This window comes from Capra hircus, chromosome 7, assembly GCF_001704415.2.
Source record: "Capra hircus breed San Clemente chromosome 7, ASM170441v1, whole genome shotgun sequence".
NCBI lineage: Eukaryota > Metazoa > Chordata > Mammalia > Artiodactyla > Bovidae > Capra > Capra hircus.
Genome location: NC_030814.1, coordinates 100,250,659 through 100,274,640, shown reverse-complemented (window position 1 = coordinate 100,274,640; position 23,982 = coordinate 100,250,659). Strand labels below are relative to the sequence as shown.

Sequence of the window (23,982 nt, the reverse complement as noted above, 5' to 3'; positions counted from 1 at the left end):
GGCATGCACTTCAATTATGGCAAATAAAGACAATTATTTCAAATAAATATTTTGCCAGCAGCTATGTAATACAGCTACTAGACTTGTATCCAGTGACACTCCCCCTCCCCCAACCATGAAGTCTCTTTTAGATTTACCCCCTGGATAAAGAGAATTTGTGAACTTGTTTCACCTTTGTTCAGTCACTCAGTCATGTCCAACTCTGTGACCCCATGGACTGTAGCCTGCCAGGCTCCTCTGTCCATGGGATTCTCCAGGCAAGAATACTGAAGTGGGTTGCCATTCCCTTTTCCAAGGGAAGTTCCTGATCCAGGGATCAAACCTGGGCCTCCTGCATTGTAGGCAGATTTTTGCCATCTAAGCCACCAGGAAAGGGTGGATGAACACACTTTAACTGTGTGAAAGAGTTGAGTTCAGATAAATGGAAATTCTAAAAAATAAATAGAAGGAGTTAAGTCCTACTCTTCAACAATCTGATCAAAGAATTTGGCTCTAAGGCTTTGAACCCTACAGTCATGGGCACTTTTTGGGCCCAAGGACAATTACCCCTTTTATAGCAGCCATCCCAATGCTTCTTTTCAGAGCCCTGTTTATGTCTTTGTTCCTCAGGCTGTAGATGAAGGGATTCACTATGGATGTAACCACAGTGTACAATTGTACTTGAGTGTGAGCTGTTTGCAGCAGCAGAGCTAAGGTACGGTCCTAAGGCTGTACAGTAAAATAAGGAGGCCACTGAGAGGTGAGATGCACAGGTGGAAAATGCTTTATACTGCCCCTGAGCTGATGAGATTCCATGTATGGCAGAAACTATCTTAGAGTAAGAGTACAGGATACCAGTGAGGGAAACACCATCCAAAATGGCAGCTGCAAAATACATCACTATGTCATTGAGATACATATCAGAACAGGCAAGTCGGACCACCTGATTGAGTTCACAAAAAAAAACAAAACAAAACAAACAAACAAAAAAAACCAACATTGGGGGATCTCCAGGATTCTACAGAAAGACAGCCGCAACATCAGTAAGCTTAGCAGCAAGGAATTCAGGACACTCATCATCCAGGACACCAGGACCAGCAGTCCACAGAGCTGAGGGTTCATGATGACTGTGTAGTTCAGGGGGTGACAGATGGCCATAAAACAGTCATAAGCCATCACTGTGAGGAGAAAGGTGTCCAACTCTGCAAAGAGCATGAAAAAATACATCTGGGTGATGCAGACTTCATAGGCTATAACTTTGCTCTGGTTCTGGATGTTCTACAGCATATTTGGAATGGTGGTGGAAGTGACACAGATGTCTACAAAGGACAGGTTGGAGGGGAAGAAGTACATGAGGGTGTGGGTGTGGAGGCTGGGCTGACAGCTAGGATGATGAGCAGGTTTCCAAATACAGTGATCAGATACATGGAGAGGAAATGTCCAAAATAAGAGAGGCTGCCATTCTGGTTCTTTTGAAATTCCCAGAAGAAAAAATTCTGAAATTCGTGTAGCATTCCCTGGTTCCATGTAGAAGAGGTGACTGCCAGGAGACAAAAAGTAACATGATCAGTTTCTCAACTATATGGTTTGTAAGAACAAGATAGAATAGAATAAAACACAAAAGAAAATATCAGAGTGCATCATACATAGTAAGGGTTTTTGTTGTTGTTGTTGTTCTATTTGTTCAGATATGTCTGTGTTCAAATGTGCATGCAATGTACACGCATGTGAACTTCTTGCTTGCCTGTGTACATATATGCTGGATCACATGTAAAAAGCAGGTTGTGCTCTGGGACACAATCTGAAAATTTTTATTTTATTTTATTTATTTTATTTTAAAATCTTTAATTCTTACATGCATTCCCAAACATGAACCCCCCTCCCACCTCCCTCCCCATAACATCTCTCTGGGTCATCCCCATGCACCAGCCCCAAGCATGCTATATCCTGCGTCAGACATAGACTGGCAATTCAATTCTTACATGATAGTATACATGTTAGAATGCCATTCTCCCAAATCATCCCACCCTCTCCCTCTCCCTCTGAGTCCAAAAGTCTGTTATACACATCTGTGTCTTTTTTCCTGTCTTGCATACAGGGTCGTCATTGCTATCTTTCTAAATTCCATATAAATGTGTTAGTATACTGTATTGGTGTTTTTCTTTCTGGCTTACTTCACTCTGTATAATCGGCTCCAGTTTCATCCATCTCCTCAGAACTGATTCAAATGAATTCTTTTTAACAGCCGAGTAATACTCCATTGTGTATATGTACCACAGCTTTCTTATCCATTCATCTGCTGATGGACATCTAGGTTGTTTCCATATCCTGGCTATTATAAACAGTGCTGTGATGAACATTGGGGTACATGTGTCTCTTTCAATTCTGGTTTCCTCCGTGTGTATGCCCAGCAGTGGGATTGCTGGGTCATACAGTAGTTCTATTTGCAATTTTTTAAGGAATCTCCACACTGTTCTCCATAGTGGCTGTACTAGTTTGCATTCCCACCAACAGTGTAGGAGGGTTCCCTTTTCTCCACACCCTCTCCAGCATTTATTGCTTGCAGATTTTTGGATCGCAGCCATTCTGACTGGTGTGAAGTGGTACCTCATTGTGGTTTTGATTTGCATTTCTCTAATAATGAGTGATGTTGAGCATCTTTTCATGTGTTTGTTAGCCATCCGTATGTCTTCTTTGGAGAAATGTCTATTTAGTTCTTTGGCCCATTTTTTGATTGGGTCGTTTATTTTTCTGGAATTGAGCTGCATAAGTTGCTTGTATATTTTTGAGATTAGTTGTTTGTCAGTTGCTTCATTTGCTATTATTTTCTCCCATTCAGAAGGCTGTCTTTTCACCTTGCTTATAGTTTCCTTTGTTGTGCAGAAGCTTTTAATTTTAATTAGATCCCATTTGTTAATTTTTGCTTTTATTTCCAGAATTGTGGGAGGTGGATCATAGAGGATCCTGCTGTGATTTATGTCGGAGAGTGTTTTGCCTATGTTCTCCTCTAGGAGTTTTATAGTTTCTGATCTTACATTTAGATCTTTAATCCATTTTGAGTTTATTTTTGTGTGCGGTGTTAGAAAGTGATCTAGTTTCATTCTTTTATAAGTGGTTGACCAGTTTTCCCAGCACCACTTGTTAAAGAGATTGTCTTTACTCCATTGTATATTCTTGCCTCCTTTGTCAAAGATAAGGTGTCCATATGTGTGTGGATTTATCTCTGGGCTTTCTGTTTTGTTCCATTGATCTATATGTCTGTCTTTGTGCCAGTACCATACTGTTTTGATGACTGTGGCTTTGTAGTAGAGCCTGAAGTCAGGCAAGTTGATTCCTCCAGTTCCATTCTTCTTTCTCAAGATTGCTTTGGCTATTCGAGGTTTTTTGTATTTCCATGCAAATCTTGAAATTATGTGTTCTAGTTCTGTGAAAAATATGGCTGGTAGCTTGATAGGGATTGCATTGAATTTGTAAATTGCTTTGGGTAGTATACTCATTTTCCCTATATTGATGCTTCCGATCCATGAACATGGTATATTTCTCCATCTATTAGTGTCCTCTTTGATGTCTTTCATCAGTGTTTTATAGTTTTCTATATATAGGTCTTTAGTTTCTTTAGGTAGATATATTCCTAAGTATTTTATTCTTTTCGTTGCAATGGTGAATGGAATTGTTTCCTTAGTTTCTTTTTCTACTTTCTCATTATTCGTGTATAGGAATGCAAGGGATTTCTGTGTGTTGATTTTATATCCTGCAACTTTACTATATTCATTGATTAGCTCTAGTAATTTTCTGGTGGAGTCTTTAGGGTTTTCCATGTAGAGGATCATGTCATCTGCAAACAGTGAGAGTTTGACTTCTTCTTTTCCAATTTGGATTCCTTTTATTTCTTTTTCTGCTCTGATTGCTGTGGCCAAAACTTCCAGAACTATGTTGAATCGTAGCGGTGAAAGTGGACATCTTTGTCTTGTTCCTGACTTTAGGGGAAATGCTTTCAATTTTTCACCATTGAGGATAATGTTTGCTGTGGGTTTGTCACATATAGCTTTTATTATGTTGAGGTATGTTCCTTCTATTCCTGCTTTCTGGAGAGTTTTTATCATAAATGGATGTTGAATTTTGTCAAAGGCCTTCTCTGCATCTATTGAGATAATCATATGGTTTTTATTTTTCAATTTGTTAATGTGGTGAATTACATTGATTGATTTGTGGATATTGAAGAATCCTTGCATCCCTGGGATAAAGCCCACTTGGTCATGGTGTATGATCTTTTTAACGTGTTGTTGGATTCTGATTGCTAGAATTTTGTTGAGGATTTTTGCATCTATGTTCATCAGTGATATTGGCCTGTAGTTTTCTTTTTTTTGTGGCATCTTTGTCAGGTTTTGGTATTAGGGTGATGGTGGCCTCATAGAATGAGTTTGGAAGTTTCCCTTCCTGTGCAATTTTCTGGAAGAGTTTGAGTAGAATAGGTGTTAGTTCTCGAAATTTTTGGTAGAATTCAGCTGTGAAGCTGTCTGGACCTGGGCTTTTGTTTGCTGGAAGATTTCTGATTACACTTTCAATTTCCGTGCTTGTGATGGGTCTGTTAAGATTTTCTATTTCTTCCTGGTTCAGTTTTGGAAAATTGTACTTTTCTAAGAATTTGTCCATTTCTTCCACGTTGTCCATTTTATTGGCATACAACTGCTGATAGTAGTCTCTTATGATCCTTTGTATTTCTGTGTTGTCTGTTGTGATCTCTCCATTTTCATTTCTAATTTTATTGATTTGATTTTTCTCTCTTTGCTTCTTGATGAGTCTGGCTAATGGTTTGTCAATTTTATTTATCCTTCAAAGAACCAGCTTTTGGCTTTGTTGATTTTTGCTATGGTCTCTTTTGTTTCTTTTGCATTTATTTCTGCCCTACTTTTTAAGATTTCTTTCCTTCTACTAACTCTGGGGTTCTCCAATTCTTCCTTTTCTACTTGCTTTAGTTGTAGAGTTAGGTTATTTATTTGACTTTTTTCTTGTTTCTTGAGGTAAGCCTGTATTGCTATGAACTTTCCTCTTAGCACTGCTTTTATAGTGTCCCACAGGTTTTGGGTTGTTGTGTTTTCATTTTCATTAGTTTCTATGCATATTTTGATTTCTTTTTTGATTTCTTCTGTGATTTGTTGGTTATTCAGAAGTGTGTTGTTCAACCTCCATATGTTGGAATTTTTAATAGTTTTTCTCTTGTAATTGAGATCTAATCTTAATGCATTATGGTCAGAAAAGATGCTTGGAATGATTTCGTTTTTTTGAATTTATCAAGTTTAGATTTATGGCCCAGGATGTGATCTATCCTGGAGAAGGTTCCATGAACACTTGAAAAAAAGGTGAAATTCATTGTTTTGGGGTGAAATGTCCTATAGATATCAATTAGGTCTAACTGATCTAATGTATCATTTAAAGTTTGCTTTTCTTTGTTAATTTTCTGTTTAGTTGATCTGTCCATAGGTGTGAGTGGGGTATTAAAGTCTCCCACTATTATTGTGTTATTGTTGATTTCCCCTTTCATACTTGTTAGCATTTGTCTTACATATTGCGGTGCTCCTATATTGGGTGCATATATATTTATAATTGTTATATCTTCTTCTTGGATTGATCCTTTGATCATTATGTAGTGGCCTTCTTTGTCTCTTTTCACAGCCTTTGCTTTAGAGTCTATTTTATAGGATATGAGTATTGCCACTCCTGCTTTCTTTTGGTCTCTATTTGCATGGTATATCTTTTTCCAGCCCTCCACTTTCAGTCTGTATGTGTCCCTTGTTTTGAGGTGGTTCTCTTGTAAGCAGCATATAGAGGGGTCTTGTTTTTGTATCCATTTGGCCAGTCTTTGTCTTTTGGTTGGGGCGTTCAACCGATTTATGTATAAGGTAATTATTGATAAGTATGATCCCATTACCATTTACTTTATTGTTTTGGGTTCGGGTTTATACACCCTTTTCGTGTTTCCTGTCTAGAGAATATCCTTTAGAATTTGTTGGAGAGCTGGTTTGGTGGTGCTGAATTCTCTCAGCTTTTGCTTGTCTGTAAAGCTTTTGATTTCTCCTTCATATTCGAATGAGATCCTTGCTGGGTACAGTAATCTGGGCTGTAGGTTATTGTCTTTCATCACTTTAAGTATGTCTTGCCATTCCCTCCTGGCCTGAAGCGTTTCTATTGAAAGATCAGCTGTTATCCTTCTGGGAATCCCCTTGTGTGTTATTTGTTGTTTTTCCCTTGCTGCTTTAAATATTTGTTCTTTGTGTTTGATCTTTGTTAATTTGATTAATATGTGTCTTGGGGTGTTTCGCCTTGGGTTTATCCTATTTGGAACTCTCTGTGTTTCTTGGACTTGGGTGATTATTTCCTTCCCCATTTTAGGGAAGTTTTCAACTATTATCTCCTCAAGGATTTTCTCATGATCTTTCTTTCTGTCTTCTTCTTCTGGGACTCCTATAATTCGAATGTTGGAGCATTTCATATTGTCCTGGAGGTCTCTGAGATTGCCCTCGTTTCTTTTAATTCGTTTTTCTTGTTTCCTTTCTGATTCATTTATTTCTACCATTCTATCTTCTATTTCACTAATCCTATCTTCTGCTTCCGTTATTCTACTATTTGTTGCCTCCAGAGTGTTTCTGATCTCATTTATTGCGTTATTCATTATATTTTGACTCTTTTTTATTTCTTCTAGGTCCTTGTTAAACCTTTCTTGCATCTTCTCAATCCTTGTCTCTAGGCTATTTATCTGTGATTCCATTTTGATTTCAAGATTTTGGATCATTTTCACTATCAATATTCAGAATTCCTTCTCCGGTAGATTCCCTACTTCTTCCTCTTTTGTTTGGTTTGGTGGGCAACTCTCCTGTTCCTTTACCTGCTGAGTATTCCTCTGTTTCTTCATCTTGGTTGTATTGCTGTGTTTGGGGTGGCCTTTTTATATTCTGGTAATTTGTGGAGTTTTCTTTATTATGGAGCTTCCTCACTGTGGGTGGGGTTCTATCAGTGGCTTGTCAAGGTTTCCTGGTTAGGGAAGATGGTGTTGGAGTTCTGATGGGTGGAGCTGGGTTTCTTCTCTCTGGAGTGCAGTGGAGTGACCCGTAATGGGTTATGAGACATCAAAGGTTTTGGAATAATTTTGAGCTGCCTGTATATTGAAGCTCCGGGGAGTGTTCCTGTGTTGCTGGAGAATTTGAGTGGTATGTCTTGTTTTGGAACTTGTTGGCCCTTGGGTGGAGCTTGGTTTCGGTGTAGGTATGAAGGCATTTGATGAGCTCCTATTGCTTAATGTTCCCTGAATTCAAGAGTTCTCTAATGTTTTCAGGCTTTGGATTTAAGCCTCCTGCTTCTGGTTTTCAGTTTTATTTTTACAGTAGCCTCTAGACTTCTCCATCTATACAGCACTGATGATAAAACATCTAGGTTAAAGATGAAAAGTTTCTCCACATTGAGGGACACTCAGAGAGGTTCACCGAGCTACAAAGAGAAGAGAAGATGGAGGGGGTAGTTAGAGGTAACTGGAATGAGATGCGGTGAGATCAAAAGAGGAGAGAGCAAGCTAGCCAGTAGTCACTTCCTTATGTGCGCTCCATAGTCTGGACCGCTCAGAGGTATTTATGGAGTTATACAGGAAAGAGGAGAGGGAAGAAGTAGACAGAGGTGGCCAGGAGGATAAGAGAGAGGAATGAGAAGGAGAGAGACAAATCCTGCCAGTAACCAGTTCCTTGGGTGTTCTCCACCGTCTGGAACACACAGAGATTCACAGAGTTGGATAGAGAAGAGATGGGGGAGAAAAGAGACAGAGGCCACCTGGTGGAGAAAAAGGAGAGTCCAAAGGAGGAGAGAGTGGTCAAGCCAGAAATCTCGCTCTCAGGTAAATTTGGGTAGTGAAGTTTGGGTTTTAAAATGTACAAAATTGACAACAAAAACCTAAGAGCAAAGATTAAAAATCTAGAGTAGAGTTTGGATTTTCAAAGATACAATGTTAAAGAAAAGCAGAAGGAAAAAGGAAGAAAGAAAAAAAAACAAGAATTATTAAAAAACAAAGAAACAAAACAACAACAACAAAAAAAAACAAACAAAAAACCACCAACAACCATCCAAAGACTATATATGGTGTTTGCCTTAAAAAAAAAAACAAACTTTTTTTTAAAATAGTAATAGTAGGTTATAGAAATAAAAATTAAAGGAGAAATAGAAGACTTAACAATTAAAAAAAGTTAGAAAAAAAAGAAGAAGAAAAAAGAATGATTTTAAAAATAGTAAAAATATAACTGGCCCTTCTCTGATGTTGTGGGCCATGTGGGATCACTTCCAAGGTGGTTCCCTGTGTTTAACTTCTTCTGTTTGCTGGTTTTTTAGGCTCACTAGTTCAGTCGCGTTGTGGGGAGGGAGGATGCTGCAAACAAATAGCACTGTCGTGTGCACACAGTGTCTCAGCCCCGCTTGACCTGTCCCTTCTTGCGGCACACAAACCACTCTGGCTCTACAATGCTCAGCCGGGAACCGTCTGGGGCGGGCCCTAGGCTGCATGCACGTCCCCGGTCCAAGCCACTCAGGTTCGGCGCTCAGGCAGCCCTCAGAGGCACAGATTCGGCTGGGACTGCGCTTTGTGCTCTTCCCAGGTCCGAGTAGCTCAGGAGTTTGGCGAGCGCGATCGCCGCGGCTTGTCACCTTTTCTGCCGCTGCTGCTCAGCTTTCTGGGTGGACCGCTGGCGCCCCCCATGAGGCAGATTGTGACTGTCCAGCACCCCCAGAAGTCTTAGCAAAGAAGCCTGCTTGCAGTTAGGTAAGTAAAGTCTCTCCAGGTCTGCAATTGCCCCTTTCCAGTCCTTACGGCTCTGGCTGCCTGTCCCCGGCGGGGGATGGTCTGCAGCCAGCTTTTTCCCTTCTGTCCTTTGCTCTGTGCTCGGTCCTGTCAGTGTCTTATGTTCGAGCTTTTCGTGTGGTAGCTATCCCACAGTCTGGTTTGCTAGGCCAAGTTAGATCGTTCTGGTTGCACGTGGGGCGTTCCTGCCAGATTCTTACAAAGCTCTGCAGCCTGCGCCCCCCGCGCGTCCCCACCCTGCCCCCACTTCCCAATGGCGGATGCAGGCGTCTGTGCTGCTTTTCCGCTGGGGGAGTTACTGTTGGGCTTGTAATTTCTTGGTTTTAATTATTTATTTATTTTTCCTTCCTGTGATGTTGCCCTCTGTGTTTCCAAGGCTCGCCACAGACTCGGCAGGGAGAGTGTTTCCTGGTGTTTGGAAAGTTCTCTTCTTAAAATTCCCTTCCCGGGACGGAGCTCCCTCCCCACCTCCTTTGTCTCCTTTTTCGTCTTTTATGTTTTTTCCTACCTGTTTTTGAAGACAATGGTCTGCTTTTCTGGTTGCCTGATGTCCTCTGCCAGCCTACAGAAGTTGTTTTGTGGAGTTTGCTCGGCGTTGAAATGTTCCTTTGAGGAATTTGTGAGGGAGAAAGTGGTCTTCCCGTCCTATTCCTCCGCCATCTTTTTTCTTCAGCTGAAAATTTTTAAATCCATTGCATTAAATGGAAGAATTGTTTTTGAAGAAGATCAGTTTCTGCTGATAGAAGAGGAATGTGAAAAAAGAGTTAAACAAAAGAGGCAAGTTGCGGAGAGAACAGGCAACAGTGTGTTCAGACTCAAGGGACCACACACTGACTGCACTTTTTCCCTCCACTTTCTTCATTACTGTGTCCACATCAGACCACTGACTCAATTTTTATGAGTGAGTAAGACAGGTCCTTTTCTCACTTTTCTTATGTGGCATCTTTCTTTGTTATTTTTGGCCTTTCAGTTTCGATCTCCTTTTGACAAATCTAGTGGGTCCACACTACTCCTGTTTCAGATTCTCTTCTCACATGCAAAGACCTCCCCACAATATGTTCTATAAAGTCCTACATACCACAAAAACCTACCTTTCCTTCATTTAACTTATATCTGAGGACACTTGGTCATACATGAATTTATTTTACTGTAATCATTCTCCACTAAAATGTTAGATCTAAATGGACAGGGACTTCATGCTTTGTTCACTATTAATGGGCTTCCCAGGTGGTACAGTGATAATTCACCTGCCATTCAGGAGATGCAGGTTTGGTCCCTCAGTCAAGAAGGTAGGTTCCCTGGAGTCGGATAGGATATGGCAACCTGATTAAGTATTCTTGCCCAGGAATTCCCATGAACAGAGGAGGAACCTTGTGTTACAGTCCATGGGGCTGCAGAGTCAAAAACGACTGAGTGACTTTCACTTTTCTTTTTTTTTTTAAAGCATAAATAGATTCAACCATCCTTATGAAAAAGATAGAAATATTTGTGTGCAGAAGCACACATTCCACAAGAGGGCAGAGAATGTTATTTAAAAAATTGATCTAGTCACAAAAGGCAATTGTAGTACTAGGTGAAAATGTGAAATAAGATGCGAATTTATATAAAAGGTGGTTTCTTATTTCTAAAGATGTTGAAGAACTTTCTGTGTGACCAAATGATAACTTTGATCACTCACAGTTTTTAAACTCTCACATAATGCAACAAATACATTATACACTACATACATACAAGATTTAAATGGGAAGTATTAATAGGAAGCTTCTTTTTTTTTCTTAAAAAAAACAAACAAACTGTAATTCTTTGTTTAGAAGAATGCAAACTGTTCCCCTCTCCATGACCCTACTCCGCCAGGCCATGAATATATAGATTTGTTGAACTAGTTATAGCTAAGAGCAGTTTGGGTGAAACAGTGCCATGGAAATGGTGGCTGACACACTTGTGTAGGGGAGGGGAAAAATAGGGAGAAAAAAGCTACATATTTCTCTATTTTCAGCAAGAAGATTTGACAAAATATTAAAAATACATCTCATTCTCCTGGTCTTCCACATGCTGTAGTGCAATTCCTGGCCTTTCCTTTCCTAGCTGGAGATGAAATAAATTATAAAGAAAATGATATAGCAAAACAAAAAAGAATAAAAACACCCAGACACCAGTAGGTAAAGCAAAACATGCATAGACAATTTGCAATAGAGATATCAAACGCTAATAAAAACCCCAAATAAATTTAGCCTTTCAGGTAATGAAATAATTGCAAAGATAAACTGTTTATCATATGTCTGTTTGTATTTTAAATACATTTTTCCCTAATGAATACTCAGTATGAAAGAAGATTCAGTGGTATATGTGTCTCAAGAAGTTTCATTTTCAGATAGTAGATACTTCTATTGATCTGGATCTTCCTAATGAATACAGAACAAGCTCAAATACATCCCATCTTAAAAATTTCAGAAAAAATAATCACGTCACTGCAAACCTCTCCTGACCAAATAGTTTATTTTCCTACTCCCCTAAACTGCAACTAAACTTCTTGGAAATGTTCAAATTTTAATGATACCACTAGGCTCCCCACTTTTTCCTGAGTCTCATCCAACTAGATTTTCTTTCTCATTACTTAGCTGTCAACAGCAATCCTTGAATTGCTGAAGCCAATGGATATTTGTCATTTAAAAATATTTAATAAATTAATAAGTCAAACAGGAAAACAAACATGGAGTTTTCTCAGCTCTGGGTCAGCTGTTTGTGTTATCAGGTGACCTCAGGTAAGTCTTGGGTTTCATTCTCTCCAGCTTTCTCCTCCAGTGTCTATGGGGCTCTTGGACACACCTGGATGGAAAGGCAGATTGGAAGGTCTCTGTGTGGAAGTTCAAAATTTCTCCCTGGATGGTTGATGGTGGAGGCCGAAGCTCTGTCTCCTCACAAGAAAGAAGGAAGGAGTGATCCATTGGTCCCTGAGCCAGACTTAGGAATCCAAATGCAAAAAGCATCCCTGCTGCAGCTCAAGGTTTAACATGCTTAGATCTTGCAGTAGTGGAGATATTTATAGCTCTGTGTATGTTCTGTATCTGCTTATTATACCTCTTTATCAGATTTTCCATTATTGCTTGAATTTTGACTACATCATTTCCTCAGGGGAACTTGTTTGGACAGAATGGATATATTCCCGCCCCCCCTGCTGATTTGCTGTTCCCAAGAGACCAGGTTAGACGTCAGGTATATCCAATTCTTGTTACTACTCCACTAACTCTCCTATTTCCCAGAATTCTAACATTGAAAGTTTTTACAACCCTCAATATTTCTTCCAAATCTAAGCCTGAGGAATTTGTTTTGACCAGATTCTTTGAGTCTCAAGAGCCATAACATAACTGCCATGCTATGAAAATACAGCACCTGATATATCCAGGAAATTACTATTTCTTCTTCAATAAGGGAGAGAACTGTATTCTCTTGCTAGAACACCATTGTGGGGAGGGGGAGCTTTCCCAGGTGGGTTAATGGTAATAAATCCACCTGCCAAGAAGGAGATGCAAGTTCTACCCTTGGGTTGGGAAGATACCCTGTAGAAGGAAATGGCAACCTACTTCAGTATTCTTGCCTGGGAAATCCCATGGACAGAGGAGCCTGGTTGATTACAGTCCATGAGACTGCAAAGAGTCAGGCATGACTGAGCAACTAACACTTTCACTTTCACCCAAACATCTACAATGTACAGGATAGCACCAAATACAAATAATTATCATGCCACAAATGTCAATAGTGAGAAGATGAGAAGGCCTATTCTAGGCCAACACTTCTATACATTGTACATAAGAATCCCCTAGGATTCTAGTACTAAATCAGACGCTGATTCAACAGGTCCTGGTTGTCCTGAGGTTCTGAATTTTCAACAAGTTTCTGGGTAACGTTGATAATACATGCATGTCTTGGTCTGTGGATTATTCTTTGACTAGCAAGGCTGTGGTCCTGTGTTAGAGTCTGGACTAGGTAGTTGTAGGTTCCTTAGCACCAGAAATTGTCTTAGCATGTAATTTGAAAAGAATGGTTTTCATCATTAAGAGGCTATAATACATTCTGTGTTTCTTTTATTTACCGTCCTTTATTGTTGTTTAGTTGCTAAGTCATGTATGACTCTTTTGGGATCCTATGGACTGTAGCCTGACAGGCTCCTCTGTCCATGGGATTCTCCAGGCAGGAATACTGAAGTGGATTGTCATTTCCTTCTCAAGGGCATCTTTTTGGCCCAGAAATGGCACCCACATCTCTTATCTCCTGCATTGCAGGTGAATTTTTTCCCAATAAGACCCTGGGAAACCCCTTATGGTCCTTAAGTAAATAGGTAAGTAAGTAAGTGTTACTTGCTAGTCATGTCCAACTCTTTGCGACACCAGGGACTGCAGCACACCAGGCCTCCCTGTCCATCACCAGCTCCTGGAGTTTACTCAGACTCATGTTCATTGAATTGGTGATGCCATCAAACCATCTGATCCTCTTGACATACTCCTTTTCCTATTTGGAACCAGTCTGTTGTTCCATGTCCAGTTCTAACTGTTGCTTCCTGACCTGCATATAGGTTTCTCAAGAGGCAGTTCAGATGGTCTGGTGTTGCCATCTCTTGAAGAATTTTCCACAGTTTATTGTGATCCACACAGTCAAAGGCTTTGGCATAGTCAATAAAGCAGAAATGGATGTTTTTCTGGAACTCTCTTGCTTTTTCCAAGATCCAGGGGATATTGGCAATTTGATCTCTTGTTCTTGTGCCTTTTCTAAAACCAGCTTGGTCCTTAAGTGACAGCAAATAATAGGGCTATGAAAATTACTTTTAATAATCAGAGTAATGGCCTCCAAATGATGACTACATCTTAATCCCCAGAACTTTTGATTATATTATTTTACATAGCAAGAAGGGATTAAGGTAGCAGATGGAGGAAGGTTGCTAATCAGTGACTTTAAGATAAGAAGACCGACTATGATTATCTGGAAGAGACTAATGGAATCACAATGAACCTCTGACTGTAGAAGAGGAAGACAGAAAGGTTGAAATCAGAGAAAGATTTGAAAATGTTACATTGCTGTCTTTGCGGAGAAGGCAATGGCAACCCATTCCAGTACTCTTGCCTGGCAAATACCATGGATGGAGGAGCCTGGTAGGCTTAAGTCCATGGGGTCGCTAAGAGTCAGACATGACTGAGTGACTCCACTTTCACTTTTCACTTTCATGCATTGGAGAAGGAAATGGCAACCCATTCCAGTGTTTTTGCCTGGAGAATCCCAGGGACAGGGGAGCCTGGCGGGCTGCCATCTATGGGGTCGCACAGAGTCGGACATGACTGAAGTGACTTAGCAACAACAGCTGTCTTTGAAGCTGGAGAGAGGCTTATGAGTCAAGAAATTCTTGTGGCCACTAGAAACTAGAAAAGGAAATGAATCAGATTCTCCTCAGAGACCATGCAGGCATGTTGACTTTAGCTCACTGAGATATTTGCCTTCTGATCTTCAATTGTAAGAGCAAAATATTTTTTATTTCAATCCCTATTGTGGTAATTGGTTACCATAGCCATGAATGTATTAATAAATGTAATAAAGACAATTATTCAATAATTTTTTTAGAAACCGAATTTTTAAGTTTCTCAATTCACTTTTTGTAATGCCTTATGTTTTGTTAGTTTCATTTAATTCATGACATGTATAATTACTCCCCCCCCTCTTTTTGTCTGTGCTGGGTCTTCCTGGGGGCACACAGGCTTTTCTGTAGCTGCAGTGTGCAGAGATTTCCCTTGCTGCAGAGCATAGGCTCTAGAACACATGGGCTCAGTAGCTGTGATGTGTAGCTCTCTAGTTGTGGTGCATGGGATCTTAGCTTTCAGATCAGGGACTGACTCTATGTCCCTGTATTTGAAGGCTGATTCTCAACCACTGAATCACCAGGGAAGTCGCTATATTGTTATTTCTGATAGCAAAAAGTAAACATCCCTTAATAGAATTTTTAAAGTATTAAAAAAAGACAAAATCATTCATCATACCATTACCAATCAGATAATTATGGTGACAAATTATTTCACTGTATTTTTATATGCATGTTAAAATTTTTTTATTGAAGTCTAGTTGACTTACAATATATTAGCTTCTGGCATATAAACAATGATTCAAAATTTTATAGATTATGCTCCATTTAAAGTTATTTGATAATATTGGTTGTGAATTCCCATGACTACTTCACTGTGTACCCCAACCCAAGCTGTGTGAATGCTCTGGCCCCAACTGCTCCATGCACAGCCTAGCACAGATCTGGGGTGGCTGAAGCACAGAATGTGACTGTGGCTTGCGTTTGAGAGGATCAAAAGATGCCTACACAGGCAGAGTATTGGACCTCCATAAGTGCCGCGGCCAGCACAAGCAAGAGTCGCACCTGCACAGGGAGAGAACGGAGCGTCCCCGCTAAGAAAAATAAGAGAGAGACAAAAGATGGGGTTGAGAGGATCAGACCAAAATGGCTGATGCCTTTCTTTATTGTGCTGCAGTATATATAGGATAAAGTACGTGACTTCTGACATTCACAAGATTGTTATTAATCTCCAAATACAATCACAAGACCTTTACCGTTGTGTACAGATCACAATAAGATAATCTATCTTCTAACAATAAGCTAATCTATCTTCTATGAAATGTTGCAAGAACTAGACGTCCTGGAGCCTTAAGGGTAGTAAATTCTTCAGGGGGGCAGGACAGGGAGCTTAGGGACGTGCCTAAGGCTCTGCATAACGCCGAGCAGCTCCCAAGACTTAACTCTTCACGGGCAGTCCCCCGCAATAAGCACATAAACACGTATTGTTTCATCATTCCCCTTTATTGAGACAAAGGCCCAAGTGTGTGAAGAAGGAAAACATACCTTTAAAGAGAACAGAGCCAGCTCTAGCCTGATGAACAGGCCTTCTGCTCCATCAACTTGGGAGCAACATGACACTAACAGGATGGTGATGGCCACTAAGCAGAGAGAAAGACCCATGTCACACTCTACACCAGGCTCCAGGTCTCCCATCACCAAGGTATAGCAGCCAGCACCCCCTATGGAAAGATATGACTGTCAACCATGTCAAATCCAGCCATCCCTCCAAAGATATTGGACATAAGCAATCTACATAGAGATGCTGCTAAGTAAGAAAAGCCCTTTAAGATTACAATAGGTAACTGTTTCACTGAAATTCAATACAGACAGAGAGAAAAATTAAGTAAAATGAAAATAAGTAGGAACTATTCTCATGAGGGCTTTCCTGGTGCTACTGCTGCTGCTGCTAACTTGCTTCAGTCGTATCCGACTCTATGCGGCCCCATAGATAGCAGCCCACCAGGCTCCCCCATCAATGGAATTCTCCAGGCAAGCACACTGGAGTGGGTTGCCATTTCCTTCTCCAATGAATGAAAGTGAAAAGTGAAAGTGAAGTTGTACCGGGGTTCAGCCCCAGCAGGATCCAGGGGTACCCTCAGGAGAGACGGCGTTGGTGAAAGAGAGAGAGAGAGAGAGAGAGAGAGAGAGAGAGAGAGAGAGAGAGAGAGAGAGAGAGAGAGAGAGGGAGAGAGAGAATGTTGCAGTTAAGAAAGTAGAGGAGAGGAAGAGGTTGATATTCCTTGGTTTACACAGAAAGCCAATAAAGCCCCTACACGGGACTTGCTCTCTTCACGAAGGCCTCAGGTGCCCTCTAGATGTGGCGAAGGCACAGAGCACCTTCTTGACAGGGTCTTAGAAGCCCAGGCAGGAAAGTGAACTCAGAGAGTCTCTGTGCTCCAGGGGATCAACCTGAAAAGGAAAGAGAAAGAGAGAGAGAGAGAAAGAAGAATGACACGGGGAGACCAATCTTCAGTGAGCAAGGCCCGTCACTTTATTTTCAGAGGGAACTTTTATACCCTGAGTTGTACAATGAGCAAAGTGAAAAATGCAGAGTTATGCAGAGTCAGCTCAACATTCCACCTGTATTAGTTCTTATTGATCCCAGGTTTCTTCCTGCATACCGTTTCATAAACAAGGGTCTTATTTTTTGTTCATTATCTTTTGGCCCAGAGGCTTGTTGACATTTTATGACCTCTTTTTGATAAAGGTTGGTCAACCAGAACACTTACTTTCCCTTGGAATGTTTTTTGTTAAATTCCTTAGCCTGTATCACATTTAAAGTACAGAATTACATTTTTATGGAGCAAATATTCAGTGGGTTACAGCAAAGAAAGAACTTATTAACTCAAACTATAATGTTGCTAATGCTAAGGATACTACTTGTTTTTCTACATCCTAACTATATGCACTCCCAGGAACACAATGGATAAGGGATGTGGGAATTTGGCAGCAAGCATTGGCTCAACAATCTTGCAGGAGTCTGGATAAACCTGCCAAGTAAGCTAGAATGCTAACAGGGGGTTTGAATTGAAATACTCCTTTCATGCCTAGGAGATTTATCAACTAGAGCCCTAAGTTGATTTTTTCTAGAGAAAGGTGGTCGGTGATAGCCTCCTGTTAATGTCAAAAGAGTTGGTGAAAGGCATAAAATATTAAGACAGACAGATTCTGGTTTTGGGGTAGATGCTAACAGGTCCAGGTGGTCCCTCAAGTCCTGATCTGCCTTGCTCCTCAGGTCTCTTCCGCATGACCTTGTCATGGATGGGATCGGCCCAGGGAGTCCCTAGAGTCCTGAAGCCTTGCTTGTCAGGTCTCCTTCTCATGACCTTGTCATGGGTGGGATCTCCTGTGCTGGCTCCCAACAAAGTCACTCAGTCGTGTCCGACTCTTAGTGACCTCATGGACTGCAGCCCACTAGGCTCCTCTGTTCATGGGATTTTCCAGGAAAGAGTACTTGAATGGGGTGCCATTGCCTTTTCCGCTTCCCTGGTGGGTCAGTGGTGAAGAATCTGCCTGCAATGCAGGAGATCTGAGTTCGGTCCTTGGGTTGGAAAGGTCCCCTGGAGAAGGGAATGGAAACTCGTTCCAGTACTCTTGCCTGGAGAATTCCATAGAAAGAGGAGCCTTGCGGTCTACAGTCCACAGGGTCTCACAGAGTCACATGTGACTGCAGCTACTAAATAGCACTGTTCTTATTTGAAAGAGCAAGAGAAAGCCTCTGTATAAATTAAAAGAAATGTAAGTGAAACCGAAATATATAATATACCAAAGAATTCAAAACATTTGTAATAAAAATATATAGATAATAAACATGAATTAGGGAAATGAATTAACCTAAACACAGATCAATTTAATAAGGAACTAAAAGTCCCTAGGTGGTACTAGTGGCAAAGAACCCACCAGCCAATGCAGAAGATATAAGAGATGTGGGTTCAATCCCTGGGAAGAGCCCCTAGAGGAGGAAATGGCAAGCCACTTCAGTATTCTTGTCTGGAGAATGCCATGGAAGAGGAACCTGGTGAACTACAGTCTGTAGGGTCTCAAAGAGTCAGACATGACTGAAGTAACTTAGCATAGACCCAAAGATATAAAGATCTGTGTAGTCAAAGCTATGGTTTTTCCAGTAGTCATGTACACATGTGGGAGTAGGACTGCAAAAAAGGCTGAGCACCAAAGAACTGATGCTTTTGAACTGTGGTGCTGGAGAAGAATCTTGAGAGTCCCTTGGACAGCAAGGAGATAAAACTGGTCAAACCTAAAGGAAATCAACCCTAAATAGTCAACAGAAGGGCAGATACTAAAGCTGAAGCTCCAATAGTTTGGCCACTTGATGCAAAGAGCTGACTTATTGGAAAAAACCCTAATGCTGGGAAAGATTTAGGGCAGGAAGAAAAAGGAGCATCAGAGGATGAAATGATTAGATGGCATCATCAACTCAATGAACATGAGCTTGAGCAAACTCCAGAAGATAGTGAAGGACAGGGAAGCCCAGCATGCTGCAGTCCATGGGGTCAAAAAGAGTTGGACACGACTGAGTGACTAAACACAATAAAAGTATAAAGAAGACCTGATAAAAAATAGATAATTCAATATCTAAAATAAAAAACACTCTGGAAGAAATGAAGGGCATACTCAATGATACAGAAGAATGCATAAGTGATTTGGAAGATAGAATAGTGGAGATTATATAATCATAATAGCAAACAAAAAGAAATAAAAAAAGTGCAACATATGAGGTCTCTGGATATATAAGGGAATCCACATATCAACTGATTTATCTGTAGAAACTTTGCAGGCCAGAAAAGAGTGACCTGATACATTCTAAGTACTGAAAGGGAAAATCCTGCAACCTAGGATCTTCTACCCTGGAAGATCATCATTTAGAATAGAAGCAGAGACAAAGAAGTTCTCAGACAAGCAAAAATGGGAATATTTCATTAATAGGAAACCTATCCTAAAAGAAAAGTTGTAGTCTTCTTTAAGTATAAAAGAAATATCTATAAGAAAAGGAAAAGTCCACTAGGAAAGGCAAATATATAGTAAGGATTAAAGATTACTTAAATAATTAACACACAGATTAAGAGACAAAGATATATAAAAGTAACTATGATGACATTGTACAGGAAACAGGGATCAAGACCATCCCCATGGAATAGAAATGCAAAAAAGCAAAATAGCTGTCTGAAGAGGCCTTACAAATAGCTGTGAAAAGAAGAGAAGTGAAAAGAAAAGGAGAAAAGGAAAGATATTCCCATTTGAATGCAGAGTTCCAAAGAATAGCAAGGAGAGATAAGAAAGCCTTCCTTAGCAATCAATGCAAAGAAATAGAAGAAAACAACAGAATGGGAAAGACTAGAGATCTCTTCAAGAAAATTAGAGTTACCAAGGGAACATTTCATGCAAAGATGGGCTCGATAAAGGACAGAAATGGTATGGACCTAACAGAAGCAGAAGATATTAAGAAGAGATGGCAAGAATATACAGAAGAACTATACAAAAAAGAGCTTCACAACCCAGATAATCATGATGGTGTGATCACTCACCTAGAGCCAGACATCCTGGAATGTGAAGTCAAGTGGGCCTTAGAAAGCATCACTACGAACAAAGCTAGTGGAGGTGATGGAATTCCAGTTGAGCTATTTCAAATCCTGAAAGATGATGCTATGAAAGTGCTGCACTCAATATGCCAGCAAATTTGGAAAACTCAGCAGTGGTCACAAGACTGGAAAAGATCAGTTTTCATTCCAATCCCAAAGAAAGGCAATGCCAAAGAATGCTTAAACTACCACACAATTGCATTCATCTCACACGCTAGTAAAGTCATGCTCAAAATTCTCCAATCCAGGTTTCAGCAGTACGTGAACTGTGAACTTTCAGATGTTCAAGCTGGTTTTAGAAAAGGCAGAGGAACCAGAGATCAAATTGCCAACATCCACTGGATCATGGAAAAAGCAAGAGAGTTCCAGAAAAACATCTCTTTCTTCTTTATTAACTATGCCAAAGCCTTTGACTGTGTGGATCACAATAAACTGTGGAAAATTCTTCAAGAGATGGGAATACCAGACCACCTGACCTGCCTCTTGAGAAACCTATATGCTGGTCAGGAAGCAAGTGCTATGTCAAGGCTGTATATTGTCACTCTGCTTAGAGTACATGATGAGAAACGCTGGGCTGGAAGAAGCACAAGCTGGAATCAAGATTTCCAGGAGAAATATCAATAACCTCAGATATGCAGATGACACCACCCTTATGGCAGGAAGTGAAGAGGAACTAAAAAGCCTCTTGATGAAAGTGAAAGAGGAGAGCGAAAAAATTGGCTTAAAGCTCAACATTCAGAAAACTTAAGTTCATGGCTTCTGGTCCCATCACTTCATGGGAAATAGATGGGGAAACAGTGTCAGACTTTATTTTTGGGGGCTCCAAAATCACAGAAGATGGTGACTGCAGCCATGAAATTTAAAGACTCTTACTCCTTGGAAGGAAAGTTATGACCAACCTAGATAGCATATTGAAAAGCAGAGATATTACTTTGTCAAAAAAGATCCATGTAGTCAAGGCTATGGTTTTTTCCAGTGGTCATGTATGAATGTGAGATTTAGACTGTGAAGAAAGCTGAGCACCGAAGAATTGATGCTTTTGAACTGTGGTGTTGGAGAAGACTCTTGAGAGCCCCTTGGACTGCAAGGAGATCCAACCAGTCCACCCTAAAGGAGATCAGTCCTGGGTGTTCATTGGAAGGACTGATGCTGAAGCTGAAACTCCAATACTTTGGCCACCTCATGTGAAGCGTTGACTCATTGGAAAAGACCCTGATGCTGGGAGGGATTGGGGGCAGGAGGAGAAGGGGACTACAGAGGATGAGATGGCTGGAGGGCATCACCGACTCGATCAGCATGAATTTGGGTGTACTCCAGGAGTTGGTGATGGACAGGGAGGCATGGCGTGCTGTGATTCATGGGGTCACAAAGAGTTAGACACAACTGCATGACTGAACTGAACTGATCTGATGACTGTAATGGATACTAAAGAGATAAGCATGAATATGTAAAATATGACATAAAAACACAACATGTGGGGTATAGGAGCATAAAAATGTAAACATTTAAAATATGTTTGAATTTAAATGACTATCAGTTTTTTCAAGTAGATATAATTATGAGTGAAGAAATATGAACTCATGGTAAACACAAATCCTAAAACCTATAGGAGATAAACAAAAATATAAAAAAGGGAGGAAACCATGTATACCATTAAATAAACTCATCAAGTCACAACAGGAGAAACAAAAAGAAGAAATGAACAGAGAACTATGAAAACAACTGAAAAACAAGGAATAAAATAGCAATAAGTACACAGCTATCAATATTTACTTACCAATGAACTAAATTTCCAATAAAAAAAAAAAAACATAGGGTGGCTGGTTGGAAAAGAAAGTCCTTCAGTAAGCTGCCTGCAAAAATACTTCAGGGCTAAAGACACAAACAAACTGAAAGTGAGGGGATGGAAATGATAGTTAATGGAAATGCAAACAACAAGAATGCAGGAGTGGCTCTACTCATGTAAGACAAAATAGATTTTAAAACAAGGCTGTCACAAAAGACAAAGAAGGCCATTCTATAATGATGACGGGATCGTTACAAGATGAGGATATTACAGTTGTTGGCATACACATTCCTAATACAGGAGCACCTATATATTTAAAGCAAATACTAACAGACATGAAGGGAGAAACTAGCAATAATACAATAATAGCAGAGAATTTTAACACCATAGTTCCACCAATGGAAAGATCATCCAGATAGAAAATCAATAAGGTATCAGTGGGCCTATATGATACATAGGCCAATTGAACTAAATTGCTATCTAGAGGAAATTACATCCAAACCCAGCAGAGTGCACATTCTTTTCAAGTGCAGATGAAATAATCTCCAGGATAGATCACATACAAGGTCACAAAACACCCTCAATCAATTTGAGAGAACAGAAATTACATCAAGCATTTTCTTTGACCACAATTGTATGAAACTATAAAACTACAGAAAGCAAACTAAACAAAGCTAGGTATGGAACAGGTTTTTGACCACAGCTTCAGGATGAATGGACCCTGCTTACCCCTTGATTTCAGAATTTTAGTCTCTAGAACTGTGAGGCAATAAATTTCTGTTATTTAAGCCAACTGATTTATGGTACTTTGTCATAACAGCCCCAGAAAAATAATACACCATCTTTAAATATAGTTAAAGTCAAGGCACCGTAAGATATAGTGATTACAGAACTAGAAAAATTAAACTAATGTTTAGATATATCCAAGAATGTGAAAATGCTACCAATGATTTGATCCTTGCTACTTATGAGAGTCCTACAACAATCCCATCATTGAGAGATGGTGCCCTGCTGAGGAGTCTCCCTAGGGTCCCCTTCATGTCTCTGTTCCTCAGACTGTAGATGAAGGGGTTCAGCATTGGGGTGACCACAGTGTACATTACTGAGGCCACCAGAGTTGTCCTAGAGGATGAAGTGACTGCAGAACTGAGATAAACCCCTAGGCCTGTGCTATAGAACAAGGAAACCACAAAAAGGTGAGATCCACAGGTGGAAAAAGCTTTATACTTGCCCCTGGCTGATGAAATTCTCAGGACGGAGGAGAAAATCTGAGAGTAAGAAAAGAAGATCCAAAAGAGAGGGAAAACACCTAGAACAATAGCCACAAAATACACCACTATGTTATTGATGAGGGTGTCAGAACAGGTGAGCTTCAGGACTTCAAGAAGATCACAAAAAAAGTGTGGGATCTTCATGTTCATGCAGAAGGACAGCCTCAAGACAGTCAAAGTCTCAAGCAGGGAGCTTGTGACACTGAGGCACCAGGAACCCAGAGTCAGCATCCCACAGACCCAGGGGTTAATGATGACCATATAGTGCAGAGGGTGACAGATGGCCACAAAGCGGTCATAGGCCATCACACTCAGGATTAAAATGTCCAGGCATCCAAATACAAAGAAAAAAAATATCTGGATGATGCAGCCTTCATAAGTAATAACTTTGCTCTGTGTCTGGATGTTCCATAGCATCTTTGGGATGGTGGTGGAGGTGAAACCAATGTCTGCAAATGACAGGTTGGAGAGAAAGAAGTACATGGGGGTGTGGAGGTGGGGGTCTGAGATGATGGCCAGGATGATGGCCAAGTTCCCAGCAAATGTGACCAGGTACAAGGACAGAAACAGCCCAAAGAAGAGAGGCTGCAGGTCTGGGTCCTCTGTGAATCCCAGGAGGAGAAAGTTTCTTGTTTGGTTTATTTCCATGTGGCTGCTGGGTTTGTTCGGAATCAGCTGAAAAGAAACACAGAATTCACTCCAGATAATAATTACTGCGAATGACAGAAATATCCTTAATCCAAACCCAGGGAGATGTCATTCATTTGGGGCTAAAAATTTGATCTATTTGGTAACAAATTGTGGTTGCCATTGCTACTTGGAAAATCTGTTCCTAGGTTCAGTAGCTCTCTCTGAATAAAAAGTATCTGGTAGAAATAAGGGGAGATAAGATCAATAATTGTACCATAAGTTGAAAAATTATAAATGAGAATATGCTATGGAGAGAATTAGGATATAAAAATAATCTATTTGACTGATAAAAATTAATGTATTTAATCTAGAAAGCCCTAAGTGTAAATCATAGAAAGATTAATGCATGAATTTAGAAAAAGGCATAGGATATTAAAGGTTCATAAAAGAAAGTGCAAAAAGGCAATAAATGTTAGACAAAAATTCTTTCTACTATTGCTCTA

At 40.2% G+C, this 23,982-nt stretch overlaps 1 protein-coding gene and 1 pseudogene across 1 annotated transcript; both read right to left on the bottom strand.

The window, feature by feature from the left end:
• Nucleotides 514-1,506, bottom strand: LOC102189478 (annotated as a pseudogene).
• On the bottom strand, nt 22,544-23,497 carry LOC102169376 (olfactory receptor 7C2-like). Its single transcript, XM_005701333.2, has one exon. The coding sequence runs from the start codon at nt 23,495-23,497 to the stop codon at nt 22,544-22,546; it is 954 nt and encodes a 317-aa protein (XP_005701390.2).

Bases quoted from the DNA above. Each gene is read 5' to 3' on its own strand.
- LOC102169376 (XM_005701333.2), bottom strand. From the start codon at position 23,497: ATGGAAATAAACCAAACAAGAAACTTTCTCCTCCTGGGATTCACAGAG.